Here is a 17,284-nt window from a genome sequence, read left to right as displayed (position 1 = left end):
TCTGCTGAGATGCTGCTGGGCAGCCTTTTTCAGATACTTAGCCTGAAAAAGATGCTCTTTGTAAGTAGTTCAGATAAGAGCGCAGAAGGCAGTGTATACTGCAATTACCCAGAATCCTCTCCTGTCAAACTCCTAAAAATGTCAAAGAAAAGGAATTGTGTGCCTAATACTGTCAAATCTAAATCACGATTTGATGCCAGGAACTAATATAAATCTTTCTTCCAGTGACAGCTCAACACTTAGAAAATTTACTTCATCATTTCCTTTCCCAGTTAGTGTCAAATTGAAAATTGAAGTATGAAACATTTACCAGTAGGAAATTTTATGCCTTTTACTTAGAGGATTTCTTTTTCTTCCAACTCCTCTAAGTTTTGCATGATATGGATATAAAACTACAAAAAGAAAAAAAAAAGTCTTTACTTTTCTTCTTTCCAACCTTTAAGATGAGGCAGAGGATCATGAGGAGTTCGAAAATGTTTGTCTTATAAATATTGCATAGAAAGTTGTAAGAAATCATAGAAATCGGGCTGGGGATATAGCTCAGCTGGGGATATAGCTTGCTTGCCTCACAAGCACAAGGCCCTGAGTTCAATCGCAAAAAAAAAAAAAAAAAAAAAAAAAAAAATCATAGAAATCAAACATTGAGATAAATATACACAGAAGTCACTGAGGCATAAGCCCACAGTCACATTATGAGGTAGGTTAAAATAGAGACTCAATACTAAGACTGCTATGAATTTTTAAAACATTTTCATTGTTATCAAATATGGCAAACATCTGAGGCAGGAGATCTTAGTGGACCCTCTGAGAATGATTGTGACACTTCACACACAGATGTATGTGCATCATTCTGAGGTGAAGACCATGACCTTTTTTTACTTTTGTAATCTTAAACACACTGTTGACTCTAGGGTAAGAAGATTCTTTGCTCTCAGAGCTGGTGGTTGGACTACTTACAGCAATTCAGTGATTTTTTTTTTTTTTCCAAGTACTGGGGGTTGAGTAAGTGCTCTACCACTGAGCTACATCTCCAGCCCTTTCTATTTTATCTTGAGAGTCTCACCAAGTTGCCCAGGTGGTTCCGGAACACGTGATTGACCTCCCTCATTCTCCTGAGGAGCTGGGATTGCAGGTGTGCTTCCCGCTCACTACGGTGCTTTTTAAAGGTTTCTTCCATTATCAGATTCTATGCAATCAGCTTCATAGTAACAAAGGATATTTTCTTAGCTAACAGATGATCTCAGGCACATGGAAGATTGCCTATACAACATGCTGGCTCCTGTTGATGGTGGGCAAAGAAGTTGTCTGCCAATCAACATCATGCCTCTGCTAAGAGGATGTAGCCTTAGTTTTTTCGAAATCTTCTCTGTTCAAATTATTTGTGTATAGCCTTCATTTTAGTATTTACTATATAATGTTACTTATAAATTACTCAATGTAACAGTATTTGGTAGGTTTAAGTATGTTTCACTGTCATCCCTAGTCAGTAGATGATGTTCCATAAAGGGACATTCCATTACACAGGTCTGTGACCTCATATTCCAAATTCCCAAACCCAGAAAGCACCGAAGATAAAGTTTTTCCATAACTCATTCAGCAGTTAGGGTGACCTTACTTGAACTCATTTGGCAGCAAAATGTGACCTGAACTGCTGTGAGGTTATTTATAGGTATTTTTTTATCTACTTAGTAGGAATAATCACACATTTCATGGTGGAGACATTAATATTTGATTACAGGATGCTGACCTGGACCCTGTTCAGGGTGTCATGTAATATAGTAGTACCACATAACCTTCCTGAAATAAAAAGCATTCTGAATTCCAAAACACATCTGGACGCTTGCAGGTAAGAGCTTGTGGATCTTGTGGATCTATTCCAAATACTCTGCCTAAAAAGATACTTAAATATAACATTTAAATATATACAACATTAATATATTATATATAATATGAACATATTATATTAATTTAATATAATATTAATTTTGAAACTTTGATATTTTCAATTTAAATATTTTGTGAGTTCATATGGTCACTCTAAAAAGGAACAAAATATTTTCTCATCTTTCCAAACTCGACAACATATGGCAAGTTACTTCTTGATCTTTGATAAATGAACTTGTACAAGTACTTGTTTACTTTGTCTCTATTGATGCTTCAAAAGCACAGGTGGAGGAAAGATAAGCAAGAGTATCTGTCTACAGAAACAAATACTGCATGACCTCACTTTCACATGGAACCTTATCCTGGCTCTTTTTTGTGCTACTGGGGATTTAAACCAGCTCCCTGTACATGCTAGGCAAGTGCTCTACCATTGAGCCACATCTCCAACCCCAGATGCTGAATCTAAAAGAGTCAGACTCAAGGAAGTAGAGATTAGAATGGTGATTACCAAGGTCTGGGTGGAGCAGAGGGGTCTGACAGGGGAAGGGGAGATTTTGGTCAAGGTATGAATTTTCAAGTTAAACAGGAAGAATACATTCTGGTGATCTATTGCATAGCATGGTGGCTATGCTTGATAATAATATATTGGACATTTCAAAATTGCTTTTTAAAAATATTCTCACCACAAAGAAAGGTTAAGTGTGTGGAGTGATGGATGTTAGCATGATTGAATCAGCATGCAATGTAACATGTTTACCACATTGTACCCTATAAGCACAGACCATTTTTCTTTTTTCATTAAGTAATAAAAATAAAAACAAATAAACAACAGAAAAGAGTACCTGACTGATTTTGAAGGTTGACTCTCCTATACTCTATAAGGTTAGCACACAGTAGGTAAAATAAATGAAAAAATTATTATATATTGATCTGTAATTCACCCAATGACAATATATTATTACATTGGTTAGAAACAAAAAAGTCCAAGACTGTGATCATCTTTCAAGCCACAAACGTCAAGCTTTGTTCTATAATTGTGTTCTAACCCGACTCCTCAGTGCCATCACGAAGACCATCCTTTTCCATCCCTGGATAAACATGAGCTCCTCAGACATCTGGTCACAGCTCCCGCCTAGGAGGGCCCTTTAAGAGAGCAGCATTTCCAGAGGCACAGTTCACCGAGGTATTGCTGCAGGAAAATGCACTCGGGAGTTCACATTCATCTGATAGTCAAATCAGAGAAAGGAAATTTGAATGCTGCCTAGACATATATTCAGTGTTTCAGGAACAGGACTGTATCACTGAGTAAAATGGAAATTACACCATTTCCATTAGCAAAATTGGCAGAAACAGATACCTGGTTCCCATAATGTAGAAACAGAGCCAAGAACCTTTCTATGGGAATCGTTCTTAGACCTCAGAGTTGCAAAGGAGGCAGCCAAACCTCCTCCTCTCTCATAAGCCTCCATTAAGAGGCTTCTAGAAATAATGGAAGTGAGCAGAGATATGTGGTCCTCATAAAGAGATAGGTAGGTCAACAAGACTTGACAGTGACCGCAGAGATGTCTTGACTTCCATAAGAAACATTTGAATGTTTCTTTTGGGCAGTGCAGCCGGGTGGGAGGCAGACATATGACTATTAGTGATGGAAAAGTCACAGAGTCCAACACTGGCATTGATCATCTAAACCCCATTTAGGGTGAGTGTGGGTCTCCTAAGCCAGAAGACTTCCAACATTCCAGGCTGTGGCAGAAATGGATGCACTGGTAATCTTTCCAAGCAGCTCTTTGTTCTGGCCCCATGCTTGCTAAGAACCTTCTCGTTATAATTATCTTTCCTGGGAATAGAGAGACAACACCCGAGCATGCTCAGGGTATATGATAGGCATTGTAACAGCTACCCTGTGAGCTACACTTTCTGATTTCACTTGTCAATCTCAGGAACTGACACAGGGAAATGCATTTGTGCCAAATAGACCTGAGTGTAAAAGACAGAGGGCTTGTAATGTCCAGAAATCTTGTCCCAGATGGAGGTCTCCTCCATCAGCCCCTGTTCTGCTTTCCACCTTCCTGGTCTGAAACTACATGGCAAGTGCATGGCAAACGAAAATCCCAGGAAGGCAATGGAAGACAGTGCTACTTAAAAATCAGTTCAGCATTACTGAGAACATACATACATACAGTATCCAGAAAAGAACAGGTGAAGTCTTGATGCTTCATCGTAAGTTATTTTGAGAAACAACAAAACTCAAGATTGAATGTCAATTTTCTCTTTTGCTGAGAAGGGAAGATTAGGAATCTGTTTCAAATGTACAAGCCCTGAGTGGAACGTGGAAGGGCTGTGGCATCTGTCTGCTCGGAATACATTTTGAATGAACATGCAGAAATAAGAGTTAAAACGGATATCTGTACGTTAGTGAACAGGAATCTGATTCTCTCAGCCCTGTTGACTGTTTGGGTCAAGGGAGAGCACCTGGGCTAGGCAGAGGGCTTTTCCCCTGTAGAGTCCACTGAGAGATAGATCTAGACCTCTCCATTGGAAAGGAGAGAATCCCACTTAGGATGAAATATTATGTAACAAATAAGTCAAGTATTTTGTTCATTGACAACTGACCAAGAACCCAGAACATGTAGTTTTCATTTAACAATGTTGATGAAATGCTTGTTTTTCAAGAATAAAGATGGGGGCTGGAGTTGTGGCTCAGTGGTAGATCGCTTGCCTGGCACGTGTGAAGCCCTGGGTTTGATTCTCAGCACCACGTATGTATAAATAAAATAAAAGATCCATTGACAACTAAAAAAATATTAAAAAACAGAATAAAGAGGTACATTTTCATACTCAACTAAATTTATGTTGCTCAGGTGTAGAATTCCGGCAACCCATGTGCTACATCTAGAAATAAACTCATTTCCTAGGAATATCTGGAAAACAACCACCTCATTTCCTATGACACCAGCAGAGTTTGCCCCATGTACGCTGTAGTTTGAGGCTTAATACTTTTCTGGGAGAAGCTGGTCTTTATGCCAGGCAGTGAATACCAGGAATTCCAAAGAAGACACTGGGTTACACCACATCTTCTTGTAGTACACAGGTCGAGTTAGGCCTTGCTGTGAGTTTGGATCTGGAATGTTCCCCAAAGGTCCATAAAGTAAAGACTTGGTTCCCAGCGTGGCGCTACTGGGAAGTGGTAGAAACTTCAAGAGGTGGTGCCCAGTGGGAGGCCTTCAGGTCATGGGGCTGTGGTGGTCGGTGGGACCCTGGGCTCACCCTTTCATTTCCAGGCAATGAGGTGACAGTTTTGTTCTACTCCATGCTCCCTCCATGATGTGCTGGCTCACCACAGGCTCGAAAGCAACAGGCCCAGTGAATCATGGACTGAAGCCTCTAAAAATTGAGCCAAAATAAACTTTTCTCTTTATGAGTTGATTGTCTCAGGTATTATTTGTAGTACCTGAGTTGCTGCAGAAGCCAGAGAACTTATTTCACTGATTCTGGAATTCAACTAACATCCAGAGCACACACTATGTGCCTAGCAATGTGCTGGAGAGTCAAGGGCAGAAGGACAAGGCTTTCATCATAAAGAAACTTCTGGTCAGTTTGGTGACATGAATAAAAGAATAACTTTAGGGGTCAGGCACCTAGACTTGATCCCGGTTTACCTTTGTCTGGAACAAGCTGCCTGAACGCACATCTTGCCCCCTTGTGAGGTGTAACCTTTAGGCATCTCCCGGGCCTTAGCCTTAGGCACTCTGAAACCTGCTTGGTTTCTCTGGGTCAGCTCTGAAACTGATACATAAACATCAAAGAAACAACTTAACAATGAGCTCATATATGCTGCATAAGATTATGTAACTACGTTTTCTGATTTGTACAATGAGATTATTGAATTTACTTACTCAGAATTATTTTGAAGATTGAGATGGTGTTTCCAGCTATGGCACCTTCTGGTGATTGATCCATCTCTCTAAAACACTGTCTTAATCCTGATACTCTTGCTTGGGTCTCTATGCTTTCAGAAAGGTCAGAGTTCAGCACTTTTGCATCAACCTTCTGATCTGTTCTCAAAAGACTTTTCCAGTTTCATCTCCAGTTACTCCATCATCATCAATATCTGTGATTGGCAGTTCACTGAATATTCGTCTTGAAGACCTGTACTACTCTTTTTTGTTCACACAGTTTTCTTCTTCCTGTAACTTTCCATAGAATGGCCGTTCATGCCATTGTATCTCCTTATCCAAGATCCACACGGTTGTCATGCCCCTAGTTTAAGTCACCTTACCATCCACTACTCCTACCCCACTCTTCTGGTGAGCACTTGCAATGTGGCCCATTGCAATTTGAGATGAACTGTAAGCTGAAGATACACACCAGATTTCCAGAATTTAGTGCATGTATACATTACATATGTATGCATGCATATAGTTAAGCATCGTGCAAACAAGGTTTTACAGCTAATACGTGTTGAAACACTAATTTCATCTGTTTATTTTTAATCTATTTTTAAAGCCTACTAGAAAGTGTAAACGGCAATACATAGCTTACACTGTTTCTATTGGACAGTACTGGCTTAGAGTCCTTACTGCTAGCCCATACATCTGGCACTCCATCACACCTGCCTCTGTCATGTCTCACAGGAGAATGTCTAATCTCCCCAAAGAGTGATTGCCTTGGGGATGGGCTCAGAGCTAGGTTGGGTGTCTCCTATGGCACTCAGCACATGGCATGATCAATGAGAACAGAGGAATACACAAATCACAGGAGGAACATCCCAGCAAACCTCTAGTGGGTAAGCTCTCCAACTGTCTTCTGAGCACATCTAATGTGAAAAAAATGTCTTAGGTATATGAACAATCAAAGGATCTGAAGAGAGTTGTACATTGGAAGGGGGTTACCTCGGTTGCCTGTTTGAGAAAAATTGTTATTGCCTATTTTGTCCTGTGCATGCAGGGTTTTTGTGGTATTGTAAAAATTTGTTAGTTTTTAAGTTACATTCTTTCACTTTGTACAATATTTTTTCCCTGACCTTCAGTATTTTGTGGCACTGGTGACGCTGACAAAAATTACCAGCACGGTTCTGGGAACAATGACCTGCTGATGCCACCGGACTCCCGGTGCTGAACTTAACATTTTGTGCCATGTTGTGTTTGCTTTAGTCTCTAGCTAGGAGGAATCCCCATAACCAAAGATGATTCCTAACTGAACAACAGAAAGAATTAGAAGATTTGAAGCTACTTATAAGAGCAAATGGAATGACTTAGTGCATAAAAACTGAAGAAGGGGCACTGCTTCTCTCATGTATCATGGCAAGGATTTTTAAACAGAACAGTGGCTCAGCCAGCAGTTTTCAGATGCCACTGGGATCCACCACAAGTCAAAGCTCCAGGAGAAATTTGGTTTTGCTGTAAGGGAAATATTTGCTGATAGGATCAACTGCTAAATGGTAGGCCAGGTTTTTAAATCTCAAAGTGCATCTCATCAGTTTTGTGGAGTCTGCATGGATGTAGATATGACCCTGCATGAGGATAGGGGCACTGTTTACTGGACATACTAATAGCCTTCATATGACAGACTGGAATTTTCCTGAGTGACTCAATTTTACTTAGGTATGCCTATTTAAAGGGGGAAAAAGCATTATCTCAGGATTGATCGCAGAATCATTTAAGCACAATGAGTTCTTTAAAAAGAGCATCTTACTAAAATGTTACCTATAATGGCTTTAAAAAATCCCCAGAGTGCAAAAAAATGTTATTGGAACATCTATTAATGTTTGCTCTTTAAAAGCATTTTAAACAAGGATCTAAAGATAACAGGTGTGTTCCTGTAGTTAACATAACAGATATTTTAAGTCTGTAAAGTTCCTGTAGATTTGTTACTGTTTATGAAATTGGAAACGAAGAACTCTGATAGCCTGCAAGCCACAAAAGAAAGGTAAACAAAAACACACAAACACAAACTCCCTTGGCTCTCAGCACTTTTCATCTCTGAATTGCTATTCCAAGAAAAAGAGAACAATCTAGATAGCTGCTATTAGCATTTACAACTCAGTGAAAAATAACAGAGTTGAGTAACTTTCCAATTCGACTTACTTTTTTCAAAGTGGCTGTGGGTTAAGAATCATTAAACAACCACTTTCGCACAGCACATAGCAAACAGGTTTTTAAATCCGATATTTGGGAAGATTACTTTATTCAGTTGTGGTTTTTATGGAATTTTAAGTGCATTAAAAAATGAAGGACTATTTGTTTGGATGCATGAGGTATCATATATATTTTTGCTATTTTAGTTGTTCTTTTTCACCTTTAAAAAAAAAAAAAGCCAGATTTTTATGGGTTTGGTTGCTAAGAAAGGGAAAGGAAGCTTAGGAGGAAGTACCGGAAGTGATCAACTTTGTCTAGCATACGACACCCACTATTAGAGCACCTCCAAGGGATTTAGAAGCAAAACTTCTAATTAGGCTTTATGGAACTTGAACCTGAATCAAAGGGAAAGGAAGTTGGGGCTGTCTTTCTCAAGGTCACCGGGCATTGCGAGAACTACAGTTAGAGAAGAAGCCAGTGTGGTCAAAGTGGCCATCTGCCTGAACAAGTTTTCTGTCCTTCCAAAGGTACCCACAATTCCTACGGAGCAGCTAGTTAATAATAACTAGTAAAACTACTTTATTTTACAAATAGTTGAAGGTGGAACAACTACCATCGCCCTCTAAAACCAGAATACGAACAAACTGACAAGGTCATGTGGTTAAGAAGTGACAGTGGCAGAAAAATAAAGCCTGTTAAGGTCACCCACACCCTTGAGAACATTAAACCCATCACTAAGAACTTTTTTAGGAACAGTTCAAACAACTTATTTTTTTTTCCCCTGCATGGAGCAATACCAAAATTCTCAGGAAGAAATCCAAACTTAACATTTAAAATGCAGCATAGGTAATTTCTGTGTCATAAATAGGAAGAAAAGAGTGCACTCTTGTCACTGCTAATTAAGAGCCATGAGCCAGGCAGTGTGGGAAAGAGAGAGAAAAAAACGGAATTGAAATGAAAGATGTTAAAAATCAGAGCTTTAGGAAACCATTCATGAGAAATTAATGCTGAGAATGATCTAGAACGAGGGCACAGGTTTCAAGCACCTTCAAGAAAAACTGAAGAAGTGCTTAAAAAAAGGGCTCGTGAGGATGTTGGTGCCAAGACAAGAACAGGCTTCAGGTGGTGAAGGTGGAAATGTGATCTCGGCCTAACTCCGAGGGAAGGGAAAGGCCGGTAATAAGGGTTGCTAACATCACTGCCAGGGTGGCTTCTGATGATCCCCACAGCGTGAACTTCTCGGGGCTGCTATGTTTTTGCATGTGTCTGTCAGTAGAGCAATTGGATTTGGAAGCTTCTTTTCAGCTCCATGACCAAATGACCAAATCTGATTCAGAAACCCTCTTCTCCCACAAGAGGGCAAAAAACAGTTGATACAGTATATTACTCCAGAGTCTTTACTCCAGAGGTAATAATACCTCCATGATTACATTAGAAGAGGTCTCCGGTAGAGACTCTTCAAGAGAGAATAGAGTAGATGTGGGTGTTTTCGGGGGATATCCCCTGGAAGTGGTTCAGTGGGATTTGCTTCAATATCATGGCAATGTAGCAATGTTCTTTGGGACACACTGAATCAAAAATTATGAGATTCAGGAGCGATTTTCTAGATGAAAATTTAAATAATGTGAAGGGTGTGTGTGAAGGAGAGGAAAGAGAAATTAATTTAATTCCATTTGCTGATGTGACTGTAGCACAGCTATTTTTAGGTATAATCCAAACAGTGCATATCTTCTCCATTTTGATTAGTAGAAAATTGGCAGGGAGTCAAAAGAATTAGTATTTCTCAGCACATTATGCCAGAAACGTACAAATAAAACTACATTATCTGTGCCAATGTGTTTAATTTGAATTACTGCTAAGGTTTTATTTTATTTTATTGCCCTTCAAAAGAACGACCAGGTCCAGATTTGTTAGACATTGAAAGGAAAATAAGTCTTTCACAACTGGCAGCAAAAGTTTATAGCATAATTTTCCTTTAAATCCTTCCTTAGAAGATCTTGCTAAAAATTTAAATGTTAATATTACCCAGATACTTGGGGTGCAGAGTTTCCGCCTGGCAGTTTTACATATTGTCAGAGGAAGTCAGCATGTTCAACAAAATGTGATATTAAAATAAGCGAGAAGAATGTGCTTAACAAGGAAAGGTTTCACAATAGCCACTTAGAAGTTATTAATAATTCCAATTCCAAAGACATCACAGACCAAAAAAAAAAAAAAAATAGACTTCTGTTTGCAAAGTTTTACATTGGCAAGTTCACCAAAGGACCAAGGTAGATGCTATACCAGTTACACATTTCTGCAACGGGGGGAGAAATGAAGATTGTTACACATTAGAGAACTTTACAGTGTTCAATCTAAATAAAATTTCCAATGTAGCATATCAATGAATCTTGATTATACTTTTGTTCATTGCTTTGATTTTAAGTTTTATGCCTTTGATACTCTGATGCACACCAACCTGTGGGTGAAGGTGACTTTCTGCACCTTGCTGCCCTCGCTTGCCATTTCCGCAGTGAGCTATCTCACTGATTACAAAGGACAGGCAGTTTTTTCCTCCTGCTACCATGGCTTCTGAGATTGGCAGACCAGCTTCCATATTTCCTAGTGTAAATCAATGGTTTTCTCCTTCAAAAAACAATAAAAAGTTGCATGAGTATTTGGAAAACCACTGTCATGGTCTGCCTCTGAATCCTTGTAATTCCCAGTTGGAGAACACAGGGAATCACACAAAAATCTTTAAAAATTTCCTGTTAATATATATAAATCAGTTTCAAGATTATAGTGATTTCCTCTAATCCACCAAAGAGACTCAACCTGTCTACTAAGTAGTTAAATTTTATGTATTTGTTCTTAAAGTTGAAGAGATATTCATGATTTTAAGACCTGAGGTTTGATGGACCTGTATACACATTTCAGGCTGGGAATATTTATTTAAATGTGAAGATGTATCTAGAATAAATAATCAGGAAACACAGGAAAGTGAAGCATTAACCTGGAACTTCAGTGTTCTTTAGATGAAACTAAAGATGTGAGGTCTATTAATTTAAAATGAAGAAGGGCAAAACCCCTAAGAAAATACATTTCACATACTTAAGATGGGCAAGGGAGAACAGAAATGGACTGGTTCCTAGGGAAATTACAGTGATATTTCATCCTGTGATGGATTTTACATTCTCCAAAATAAGTTTTGGTATGTATGTATTTACTTATTTATTTAAAGCTTTGCCACCTTGGTCCCCTACCCATTCCCCCTTTTTTTCTCTTGTTGCTGGAGAAATGGGTTAAATTTGAGGGCTGCTTTCATTGAAGCTGCTGCTGTTCATGCAAACTTCTGCTGGGCTCTAAAACACTGGCATCATTAACCTTTCTCAGACGACTGTCTGCAGGTTGGGAATCATGAGAGGTTCTGGGTTCGAACCCTAGCACTGGAAAAAAAAAAAAAAAAAAATCCTGGGCTTTAGAATATGCCGTTGTGAAGGATGTCAGTCCTGACTTTTCCTAGATGAGAAAAGTCTGTTGGTCTTAAAATATAGCCTGAACCAAAACTCTATACTCTTCACTTTGGTTCCTATACTGTCCACTTATGAAATGAAGATCTTGTTTAAAAATATAAGCATATTAAATTAGCTTATTTTGGAGAATGAAGAATTAATCTCTGGATGGAATTTCACTATACTCCTTAGGAACTAATTTTATGAAAAATACCTCATTCACTGGGTGTTGAAAATTGGTTAGGAAGTTAAATGATTTCACATTTGTTTTTACCTTGACCTGCCCTCCCAGAACTTCTGTTGAAATGATCTTATTTAATTACACAAGAGAAATAATATTTACTTCAGAAGCCCTTTTATAAATTTTTGCTTAACCATGGAAATATTTTCTCATTCTGTACAGCCACTGGAGAAGTCTGCACACTGATCATCTGTAGGCTGTGATTTTCGACTGGAAAACAAAAATAAGCTGTGAAAGTCACTTACCGAATTTCAAGTAGGCAACTGATAGTTCCTGCGAGTTAGTCTTCTTTCCTGCATTTCTGTGTGGAAGCTGCAGCTAAGTTACCTGGATTCGCTGGGTTTTGTTTTTGTTTGCAGAAAACACACCATCACAAATGTCACTTCTTAAGTCAAGTGCAGCAGATGGGATCTTGGGAGCGCCTACAAATAGTCTGCAATACCTTGAATCTGGCTGTGAAGACTGAGGGTAAATCTGCAGCGCTCAGTAGGTGAACACCTTATTTGGTACAGGCATTTTGCTATGTTATTGAGTCATGAAAAGCTATTAAAAGAGCTCTATGAGAAATCCAGTCTATATTTTAAAACAAAACAAACTGTTTTTTTCATTATCACTGACCCGGTACAGACACACAGTACATAATCTTGATTGTGCTTCATTGGTATTTATTGCACATGGACCAATTCTTCACACAGTAGTTAGTTGCACCAGAGTATAAATACTTGGAAAAACACAGAGGAAATAGAATTTATACACAAGTGCTAAATTTTACCAGCAGATTCACGTGGGCACTTGGACATAAAAAAATAATAAAAAATCCGTAAGATAATTATATTTATAATATGGATACAGTTACAGTACCATGATAAAAGAGTATAAAAAGGCATTTTCCAATAATTCATTAGCCTCAATAACATAATAGACAACAATTTGAATTTGAATGTTACTTTAGATTTTAAGATCTGCCCCCTCCCCACCCCATTAAAAATATTTAATTTCTTTTTGTGCAAGTAACATCTGTGAACAATTCCTAACACTGTGCAAAAATGGCATTTTGAACCACTCCTTTTTCATTTTTTTTTTTTAACCCACATGTGCAGTAAGTAATCTGAACTGTTTCTTTTTTTTTTTTTTTTTTCCTGTACTGTCTTCAATTGACAGAGTCACATGTCACGGAGAGAGGCTCAGCGCCTGGTCCTTCCAACTAATATTGATACATAAATAAGCTGTTTAATATAAACAAGTCTTTCTAGCTTGCTGTGCAATATGCACAGTGTGAGGTAGAAAACCCTCAGCTGGACCTCCGAGGCGCGCAGGGGACAAGGGTTTGCCCTACAGAAGGAAAGCAAGGTGAAGCTTGTTCCAAGAATAGCTTAACATTTCATAAAATGAATTTTTTTTGCATCCATCCTTTCTTTTTGCTTTGAGAACAGAAGAAATCATTATTCAGGAATTAAAATACAATTTCTCTGAAAAGCAAAAGGAAACGTCCTGACAAACTGTCACCCCCCCCCCTCCCGCCACTGATGGCTCCGTTCTCAGGAACAGGATGGAAGTCAGGTTGATAGACTTTTATCTCTTTTCCCCTACCCACCCAATTTCCACGCGGGTCCTCGCAGAAAGAGTCAAAACCCACCTGGAAAAAAATATCTAAAGATGCATCACACACACACAAAAGAAGGCCAAAACACAAACAGAAAGGAACGCAAGAAAAATCAGTCAGCCACTCTCCCACCCCCTCCTAAACTTTCCTTTTTGTGCAGCGGTCCGTGGCCTTTCCGTTTGCCTTGGATGGTTCAGATGAGGTTTGTGGGCTTCGAGTTCACCTGCTTTCTTTCGGTCTTGAGTAAACACAGATCTCTTTCGCCTGGGAAGCCATTCAGGGGCGCCCCGGCAGGCTCTCCTCCCCACCAGGGCGCAGATCCCGCGTCCGGGCTGGGGCGGCGAGGATCCGCGCGCCGGGTGTCAGCGCCCGGAGCCCTACACCTTGGATTCGGAAGCGAAGCCCGGGCGACACGGTTCGTCCAGGCTCGAGTCGCTGTCCGCCGTCGCCGCCCCGCCGTTGCAGCCCGCCCAGGGCTCCAGCAAGCGCGCGGGCGGCGTGGTCCCGACGTCGTCGTCGTCGTCGTCGGAGGGGGCCCCAGGCGACGGCGGTGGCCGGTTGCCCGCCAGGCAGCCCGAGGCGCGCGGTCGGGCGCCTTGGCCCGCGTGGCGCCTGCGACCGGCGCGGCGCGCGCAGCAGAGCAGGCGCTGGAAGGCCTTGCGGAAGTCGGGGCTGCGGCAGTAGATGATGGGGTTGAAGGCTGAGTTGGCGTAGCCCAGCCAGTTGAAGAAGACGAAGAGGCGGTCGGGCACCAGGTCGCGGTGGAAGGCCTTCACCACGTTGGCCAGGAAGAAGGGCAGCCAGCAGAGCGTGAACACGCCCATGATGATGCCCAGCGTCTTGAGCGCCTTCTGCTCGCGAAGGGCCACGAGGCGCGAGGGCCGCCGCTTGCTGACGCGCCCGTTGACCATGGAGTCAGCGGCAGGACGCGGGGACCCCGGCGCCGGCGAAGACGCGGGCGCGGGTCCGGGCGAGGGCGGCCGCGCTGGGCCGCCGAGGAAGCGGCGCTCGCAGCTGTCGATTTTCTTTACCTGCTTCTGGGCCTCGCGGAACACCCGCAGGTACACGAAGGCCATGATGCACAGGGGCACATAAAAGGAGACTACAGATGAGGCTATGGCGTAGGCCCGGTTGGTGACGAAATCGCAGCACTTGGGGTCATTGTAGCAGCGGCGTGCCTCGTCGCCCTCGGCCCGCCACCAGTGCATGAGGATGGGCAGGAAGGACACCAAGGCCGAGATGGCCCACACGGTGCACACGAGGGCCCGCGCCCGCGCGCGCGTCAGCAGGCTCTGGTAGCGGAAGGGCGACGTGATGGCGAGGTAGCGGTCCAGGGCGATGACACACAGGGTCTCGATGCTGGCCGTCACGCACAGCACGTCCACCGAGGTCCAGAGCTCGCAGAAGAAGGAGCCATACTCCCAACGTCCCCACACTACGATGGTGGCCCCGAACGGCACCACAAGCAGTCCCATAACCAGGTCCGCGCTGGCCAGGGACATGATGAAGAGGTTGGTGAGCGTTTGCAGCCGCGGCGTCTTGGCGATAGCCACGATCACCAGCACGTTGCCTGCCACGATGAGTAGCACGATGAGCGCCATCAGCAGGCCCATGCCCGCTGTCCATTGCTGAGAGAGCGGCGCCGGGCCCTCGCTGGCCGGAGGCAGCAGGGAGGCCGGCGGCGATGCGGGCACCAACAGCCGCGCCGCCGTGGCTGCGCCGTCGGGGAGCGGCGCAGCTGAGGACAGGTTGCAGGGCTCGGAGGCGCCCAGGGCGAGCGCCCCCGCGCCCATGCCGAGCTGCGGAGGCCGGGGGCGGGGGGTGTGACGGGGCTGGGCCGTGGCTGGGGAACACCCCAGAAGCCCGGGCGGCGGGGCGCGCGCAGGAGGTCGCGGCCAGGTCAGGGCAGCCGCGGCACGGGGCCGAAGGCATGGGCGCCGGGCGCCTTCCCCGCCGGAGCCGAGCGCTGTCGCCGCCGCCGCCGCCGCCGCCGCTGTTGGAGCCGCTGCAGCTGCTGGAAGAACCGCCGGGACCTCAGCATGTTTCTGAGCGCGCCGGTCCCGCAGCTCCGGCACCCAACACCCACCCCACCCCGCTCCCACTCCCCCAAGCCAACCCCCGAAGCCGCGCGTCAGGCTCCTGCAGCCAATCGCTGCAAAGGCACGCCCCCGACTTTGGGCTCCCCCACGGCTGCCCGCACCCCCTCCCACCCACGACTGAGCGGCTCTGGAGAGTCCGGGGCAGATCGCGCAGCCGGCGCCTCCCCGGCACCCGCCGGTTGCTGCGGGCGCGCTCCTTCCCGCACCGGGTACTTCCAGCGCCCTGCTCCCTGCGCCCCCTACTGTGCTCTGCTCCCACCCGCGCACCAACCCCTCCCGCGGCCCCCTACTCGCTTCTCCATTCCACTCCCTCCAGCACCCTTTGGCCTCTCGCGCTGGGCTCGCTCCTGCTCCCCTCTGTGCCCCGCCGCCCCCGCAGTCTTCTACCTCCAGTGGCCGGTTTCTTGCAGCTCTGAGAGCGTGCTCCCTTCAGTGAAGAGGGGACCTCGGTGTTCTTGAAGCACCAGAGCGCCTTGGACTGTCTGTCCGCTGAGGTTGGAGGAGTTTGGCTGCGACACTGGTTCTCAGATCAGGCGGTCTAACAGGGTGTGTAAAACCCTCTTCCGGTCAAGAGGGCACCCAGCCAGCCTGAGTCCTGACAGCTTGGGGAATCCGAGGTGGGAGTTAGTGGTTAGAGGAAACTCCCAGTAGAGCTGATTTGCTAGAGCAAACCGCGTATCTGTCAGGGACGCTCTTTGGGCGCTGTTCTTGCTGGGAGCTGTATTGCACCGCAAGCGCAGTAGATGTAGAAAGCAAGCGAAGGTTTGCGCATGTAACAGCTAACACTGAGGACCAGTTGGAAACACACACACTCCCTAGCTCCAGCTGATGAATATGTATGATGCAATCGTATATTGTCAGCATAAAGGGAGAAGTTGAGGGAAACAAATGTTGACGTCTAGAGGAAACCTCTCGGGCAGGGCACACAGAATGGTTTTAATGATATTTTTAAACTTTATACGTGGGTAATAACACCTGCATTTTGGGTCTTATTATTCATATGATTTTATAATTTGAGCTGGGTCAATATAAACAAAAAGGTACTATAACTTTTGGTTGACGTAATGAACTCAGATTTCAGATTTCTTGATCTGCGTGGTTGTTTTCTCCTTTGCCCAAGTTCCCAGATTCTACTCTGGGATTAGTTTTGGAGGGATGAGAGAAGAAAATATATAAATACTCAGGGGATTAAATCAGAAACCATTTAAAGTTATATCAGTGATTTTTTAAGTTGGCCAATGAATGGGTCTGAAACTAGTGAGTGGTTAGCCTAGCTTTAGGGGGTTCTAGGAGAGCAGACTGGATAGCCTCAGGACTGCAAGCCCCTTCCCTAATTTGGGCCTGTTGGTAATGTCCTCTGGATCAGGCCTGAAAACAAAATTCTGTGATTAAGTCCTTGAGAAGTAAACAGCTTCTAATTGTCATTGTAGAAATGCATGATGGTGTTTATACAATATTATATAATACACATCTTTCTTGCATTAGAATAAGAAGAGTAGGATCTGGTAGGACATTAACCTGTGTACCAAATTCAAATTCTTCCCTTGTGGAGAGATAGGCTTCCACAGATGTCCAGGTCAAGAGCAGAAAGTAATACTGATTAAGTTTACAGAGTCAAGCAGTTTTAACCACCTTCTCTTAACATAATTCCAAACATATGAACTTGCTTTAGGCCGAAACTTGACCATTAGAGTGTTACAGCTGGGGAGTGATTTATTTGTTTATTCACCCCTGCCCTGGACTTATCAGCCTAGTTCTGCCAACTTGGAGAGGTTGAAGAGGGGGAGCCAGGAAACAGGAGCTGCTAAGGGGGAGAAAGGAGATTGCACCCTTAGTCGCCCCAGTCTTTGTAAGCCTGCATCTCTCTCCTTTTGTTTTTCCTTTCTCTC

The 17,284-nt window shown here is 43.5% G+C and overlaps 1 protein-coding gene across 1 annotated transcript; it reads right to left on the bottom strand.

The window, feature by feature from the left end:
- Positions 1 to 12,752: 12,752 nt before the first annotated feature.
- Adrb1 (adrenoceptor beta 1) lies at positions 12,753 to 15,368 on the bottom strand. The gene has a single exon (XM_047554160.1). The coding sequence runs from the start codon at positions 15,087 to 15,089 to the stop codon at positions 13,674 to 13,676; it is 1,416 nt and encodes a 471-aa protein (XP_047410116.1). The 5' UTR covers positions 15,090 to 15,368; the 3' UTR covers positions 12,753 to 13,673.
- Between the last annotated feature and the right edge of the window lie 1,916 nt (positions 15,369 to 17,284).

Source organism: Sciurus carolinensis, chromosome 5 (genome assembly GCF_902686445.1).
Source record: "Sciurus carolinensis chromosome 5, mSciCar1.2, whole genome shotgun sequence".
Taxonomy (NCBI): domain Eukaryota; kingdom Metazoa; phylum Chordata; class Mammalia; order Rodentia; family Sciuridae; genus Sciurus; species Sciurus carolinensis.
Note: the sequence above shows the minus strand (reverse complement) of the source record. Positions and strands in the feature narration are given on the sequence as shown.

What these genes read in the sequence shown, in the direction of transcription:
- Adrb1 (XM_047554160.1), bottom strand. Translation starts at nt 15,089, where the DNA reads ATGGGCGCGGGGGCGCTCGCCCTGGGCGCCTCCGAGCCCTGCAACCTG.